At 42.2% G+C, this 6,000-nt stretch overlaps 2 protein-coding genes across 7 annotated transcripts in view; one reads left to right on the top strand and one right to left on the bottom strand.

The window, feature by feature from the left end:
- Positions 1-495, bottom strand: part of SFI1 (SFI1 centrin binding protein) — a 99,501-nt gene extending 99,006 nt beyond the window's left edge. Inside the window, exon 1 of the mRNA XM_025858211.2 lies at positions 442-495. The gene's annotated coding sequence lies outside the window, so the exon portion shown is untranslated. The remainder of the gene's footprint in view (positions 1-441) is intronic.
- Positions 1-6,000, top strand: part of EIF4ENIF1 (eukaryotic translation initiation factor 4E nuclear import factor 1) — a 44,928-nt gene that overhangs the window by 752 nt on the left and 38,176 nt on the right. For 2 of the 6 annotated variants that reach the window (XM_025858221.1, XM_025858219.2), the window contains exon 2: positions 781-903. In XM_025858221.1, coding sequence (XP_025714006.1) covers positions 808-903 — 96 coding nt within the window. In that variant the 5' untranslated portion in view covers positions 781-807. Of the gene's footprint in view, positions 1-6; positions 141-194; positions 378-780; positions 904-6,000 lie in introns of those variants that run through there. The other 4 variants (XM_025858220.2, XM_073886858.1, XM_073886856.1 and 1 more) reach the window with 4 other exon arrangements.

Raw genomic sequence — 6,000 nt, 5'->3', positions numbered from 1 at the left:
GGCGGGCGGGCGGGCGGGCGGGCTGGCGGGGCCCGAGCCGCCGGGCCGGGGCGGACGGCGGCGGCCCTGCGCCGGCTCCAGTTAGAGCGGCTGGGCCGGGGGATTCGGCCTCCCCGCTCCCTCCAGCCCGCCTCCCCTCCGTGAGTACAGTCCCCGCCCTTCCTCCGAAGGAGGCCGCTGGGCCGGGGCCTGCGCGAGAGGCCGGGGGTTGGGGTCGCGGCTCGGGAAAGCCGAGTTTCGGAGCTGGAGCCGGCGTTCGCCCCTTCCTTGTCACGGGCACCCCTGACATGGCCACAGGTGCCGCCGGTCGGGTGAGGGGCGCTCGGGCCTCAGCCCCTGGCCCCTGGATAACGAGGGGCAGCTGGCGCCGTCCATTGGCAAGTGACAGGCACTTTACCACAGTCCGACTTCCCGGATCCCCAACCCCAACCAGTCTCCTACCTGCCCCCACTCGGGAAACTTCCCCACTACTGTCTGAATGGTCCTCATGGGTGGCAGTGACTAATTTTGGTTTCTTTTTGTCTTAAAGCTGCTTAAAGGCTGTGCCCTGATATGGGTACCTTCCCCTTAGGCTTTCCTTAGCCTTTTGATTCTTAGAGCACTTTACTAGAAGAGATAAAGTACCAGTCATTCTATTTCCAAATGGGTTCTGGTTTTGTTGGGCGAGGTTTTGTTTTTTAAAGGTAGTCATTTAAGAAATAAGAGTTTCAGTGTTTTAAACGGTCAAGACTTCTGAAAATGTATTGTTCCCCATGACAGTTTTGCTGATTTATCTTCCAGGTGCAAAGAATTGTAGACCAAGGAGCCATGGATAGGAGAAGTTTGGGTGAAACAGAAAATGGAGATGCTTTCCTTGACTTGAAGAAGCAGCCAACCTCCAAATCCCCCCATCGGTATACAAAAGTAAGCATTGTTACTAATGAAATAGTGTTTCTTTATAGGTGGGGAGATAGTAACATTGTGTAGGTATTTCATTAGTATTATCTAAAGTGAGAGTCTCGTTCTGACTATATAGACAGAATATTAACTAGATTTAATAAAGCATTGCTTTGAACTTTTTTCTGCAAGTGTGAATATGCAGTTTAAACTAGAATTTGCTTCTAATTCTCTTTTGGGTAGAGGAAATATTGGCTCATATGGCATATGAATTTGTGGATCAGCATATGTTGGCACACATGTTCTATAACAACTGTGTGTAACTGGTATGTTACTGATTTGATGCTCTAGAGTAAGGATTCCAGTTCCGGCATGCAAATCACTCAAGGTCCTGTACTTAAGCTCTTGCTTCAGTATCTTATTGGTCTCTTGATGTTTCTGAAGGGGTTAACAGGACTCATTGAGATGTGAATTCATTTCTCATTCCCTGAAATGTATTGGGCAGAGTACAAAAAAATGTTCTTGGGACGGTTGATGAGAAGAGTCATGTTCTAGTTGGTCCCATCTCTGTTTCCTAAGTATGGACCCAGTCAGGTGTTCTGATGTGGTATTGTCCTTGACTTTCCAGAATACTGACTGGCTAATATTTGAAGTCAGGCCTTGTTTATGTACTAGGGCCACTACTCAGACCCACTTGATAAAGTATCTAGTGCTGTCAGAGGAATATTCATTTTTAGCATAAAAAAAGAACTGATGGCATTTTATTCAGATTTGGTCTTCACAAATGTGGTTTTTCCTCAAACCTGAGAGTACTTGAATAACTTTCACAACTTAAATTCATTACCTAAAATGTTGACAGGTGAATTCTGAATGGAGAAAAGCTTATTCAATGAAGGGGAACTAACTTGAACTGCTTTCTTAAGCTTATGTGATTTCAATTCTCCTAGCACTTTTATTCAGAAAAGTATTCTACTTATAGAGTCCACACAGAGAGGCTTTTGCATCACTTTCACACTGATCAGAGGATGGGATGTATATGTCATCTTTATGTATATCCGTATTTAGGCTTAAGTCATTTTGGGGGAAGGTAGTCTGTCTTAGGCTAGAATTTATGTGTGTGTAAAGATTAAGAAGCTCAATATTGCCCATTTGCCCATTTTTGATAGTCTAGTCTCAGAATTCTGTCATACTTAGATAAATGTGCCTCAAAGAAATGATTAAGAAAAGCATTTTTTAGATTAGTGACAGTGGAGTTTAGATTTAATGGTCTTCTTTACCAACTTTAGTTGGAGATTGGTTTACGGTCCACTCCATTAGAGAAGATTTAGTTAATGTCAGTTTTGGGATCATGTTTAGGCAGTGTTTGGGTAGTGATTTCATATATACGTGTTTCTCACACTCTAGTAATGTAGTACTTGAGGCAAACTAAGCCTTCCTCTTTGAAGAAAGCTTGAAACAATCCTGTGTTCTGAGAACTATAATAAATGGTCTTTTGCACAACTGGAATAATACTTGAGCCATCCTATTCCTTACCTCCATATTGAGATCAAATTATTGGTGTAAATAAAGCATTTAGTAATGTTTCTGCCACTTCAAGTTCATGGGCTAGAAAGTTTAGAAGCAGGAGAAGGAAATTGTTCTCTGATTTTTGTAAGTTATGTGTTTTATAAAAACTGGTAAACATAGGATGTTTACTACAAGATCAAAAAAACACATTCACCAGATGAGAGGGCTTCTTAAACTTTGACCTTTCTTAGTTTAGCATTCATTTGTTTTATGAGATAATGTTAATACTCTGTTCAGAATTACAGGGTTTTTTCCATGAGAGTGGAGGAGTCCAGGAGTTTGGCCTAGTGCTTTTCAGGGTAACATCAGAGTCACCTGTGTGTTATGGCATTCTTTAGTCCAGCTTCCTAAACGTTGATATGTTTGGTGATTACCAATAAACCCTTGTAAAATGTGAATTCTGGTTGTTAGGTCACGAGTGGGTTTCAAAATGTAGCTTTTTAACCTGCTCCCAGGTTGTGCCTGTACTGCTGGTCCACTGATCATACTTTGAGTAGCAAGGCTTTGGTCTTCTTGGAGAACTTGTTATATGGTGTTGATGTAGTCGAGCAACTCGGATGCATAATTACTCCCTAGGGTTCAGTTGGTGTCCATTGTGTTTCCATGAATGTCTCAGGAAGTCAAGTTAGAATCACATTAGAAACTTTCAAGCCTACCCCTAGGCCTCAGTGATGATTAATTGGGATGGTTACAAATGGATTTATCATATACACCTGTTATCCTGAGAGTCTGAGCCCTTAATTTATAAGCCCATAAGGTCTATATTGGTAGGCCAGGTTCCTAAGACCAAAATCTGTTTCTGGTGGTACTTAAATGTGTCATTTATAAAGTGAATTATGTTGAAGGACTTTTGGAGGCTACAGGGTGGGATCTCACCGCAAAATCATGGATTAAGAGTGTTTTTAGACAGTGGTTCTCAAAGAGTAGTTCCTAGTAGCATTTAGCACCACCTGGTAACCAGTTAGAAATACAAAACTCACGTCCCATTTCGGTGGTATTAAATCAGATTTTAGGGGTAGGGCCCAGCCATCCACATGTATTAAGTCTTTCAGGGAATTCTGACTCTGATTCAGGTTTGAGGACCATTGGTTTACAAAACAAGGGGTGCCTGGGTGGCTCAGTCGTTAAGCGTCTGCCTTCGGCTCAAGTCATGATCCCAGGGTCCTGGGATTGAGCCCCGCATCAGGCTCCCTGCTTCTCCCTTCCCACTCCCCCTGCTTGTGTTTCCTCTCTCACTGTGCCTCTCTCTGTCAAATAAATAAATAAAATCTTAAAAAAAAAACAAGATGAGGTGGTCATGCTTATTAATGGAAAAACTTTGGGACCCATCAGCTTACCTTTATCAGAGGTCCTTGTTTGACCAGTTCTTGGGGTATAGTACCTACTATTAGTGATACCATTTATTGCTCCAAAACAAAACAAAGCAAAAAAATGCTTTGGACTATTCCACTATTCAGATTCATGTTCTTTTTCTTTGAGTGGACAGACTGATTTTAGAGTATACATACTTGGTACTGTTACTCCTTTGCTCCTGTTTCTTGCCACTGATTCCTTAAGTGTTACCACCTGTCAGTTGAACAGGGTATAAAAGCAGGGAACACTCATAACATTCAGGTTGATACTGACCAGTGTTAATCATATACGTTAAATATACCAGCTAAAAAGTGGGCATTGGATTATCTGAGCTTAATTTCATGTGTACTCTTTATTGCCTTGATTAGTTACAAATTGACACCATTTTAGTGACCAGTGTCTATAGGGATCTTCAAAGGAGTCCACCCTAATTTGTAGCTGATGGGTAGTTAATCACGGTGATACAGCCATGTTTATGTCTTTGCTCTCTACATATTTTTTTTAGATTTTATTTGAGAGAGAGCATGAATGGGGGGTTGGGGCAGGAAGGGGCAGAGGGAGAAGCAGGCTCCCCACTGAGTGAGGAGCCCGACGTGGGGCTTGATCCCAGGGCCCTGAGATCATGACCTGAGCTGAAGACAGACACTAAACCGACTGAGCCACCCAGGCACCCCTATGTCTTTGCTTTAAAAGCATTAAAAAAAAAATAGACAAGCACCTGAAGTGGAGTGATTTGAATAATTCTCCCAGCCTTCTTGGAGAGAATCAGTTGCAAGACTGAAGTCTAGCCTCTGAGAAAAGAGGAAGTAGGATTTAAATCTTAGGTTGAAGTCAATAGTCAGATGGTCAAGTTTTAACTATACAGAGATCTCATTTGATAACTTATATTTTCCAAAAACTGAGTTGAGAAATAACCTCTAACAGGTGGCATTTCAGTGACATATTTCACTGCAAACTTCTTAAGCTAATATAAAAAAATAACGATGCCTATTGGGAAGGCAGAATTATGGTATGAGAAATTATTATATAATCTTAATGTTTCAGCTTTTCAGAAAATCTAGCTAACTGGAAGTTCTTAGAAGGGGTCGGCTGGCAACACTGTCTTCTGATTGCTTTTTCCTACCTGTTTCAATTCTTGGAACAGTCATCTTGAAAAGTTGGGATTCAGGGCCATTGCCCCCCATGAGTATCCTCTCCTATTTGCTCATGGTGGAAACTTCTAGCTAGATAAGGAACTGGTCATTTTACAATTGGAACCTTTAACATAGGAATTTGTGGGTAGGGCCTTTGATTCAGGAAAGGGTGCTGTGAATGGAGGCTGGCTTAAGGGAAGCCTGCCCAAGGATGGGGCAGTTTGACTCGAGTTCCCAGTAGTTCACTGGGCAGGGACAAACCCAACACTGAGTGACAGCTGCTGGGAGGCGTCATGCACCTTCCCTTGTCCTCAAGAGAAGCAATGAAGAGGGTAGGATAGGGGCGTTGAGCCCCACTGCCTGCTTTAGGATCCCCTGCTTCACCACTTGCTTACCCTGTGTGGCCTTCAGCCATATACTTATCTGATTCTCATCCTTTTCCTCTGTAAAATGTGGGTGGAATAGTGTCTACCTCATGGGATTTTTGTGGGGAATAAATGAGAAAAATGCATGTCAAGTGCTTAGAAGAGTGGCTGGCACACAGTAAGTGCTGAGAACTGTTTCTGATGTAATAAGGGGCGTACTCAGATACCTTCTTTAGATCCCAACTTTAGATCAAGATGCTTATTTTTTAAATGTCACAGTAACCATTTCCATTTTAACATGAAACCAGAAAGTCCTGTTGAATATGTAATGCCACCACCCTGAAAATGATTTTCTTAAGTTTCCTTCTAGTGTTTACCTACTTTACACGTTATATTTTTTTCAGTTGTATAAAGACATTTAAAAGCCAAGGTTTATTTTTATTGTGTTGGCCAGATCAACAGAGAAAACAGACTTTTCTGTTTTTCCCCCCTTTCCCATTTCCTTAGTTTCAAATCTTTCAATAGAAGAAAGTCTTTGCAGCAAATAGCCACCATTAAATGCTTGGATGAATCCAAGTGCAAAGTCCTGCTTAACAGCTCTGCAGGATCCTTCGAATCCTGACCTGCCTGTAAGAACTGTTCTAAATGGTGCCTGCAGCAACAAACTTCATAAGTGGGGGATGGTAGAATGTATCCCATGTACCCCC

The sequence above is a fragment of the Callorhinus ursinus genome, unplaced genomic scaffold (assembly GCF_003265705.2).
Source record: "Callorhinus ursinus isolate GAN/ISIS: 27379988/994484 unplaced genomic scaffold, GSC_fseal_2.0 scaffold72, whole genome shotgun sequence".
Lineage (NCBI taxonomy): Eukaryota > Metazoa > Chordata > Mammalia > Carnivora > Otariidae > Callorhinus > Callorhinus ursinus.
This window is presented reverse-complemented; position numbering and strand designations above follow the sequence as displayed.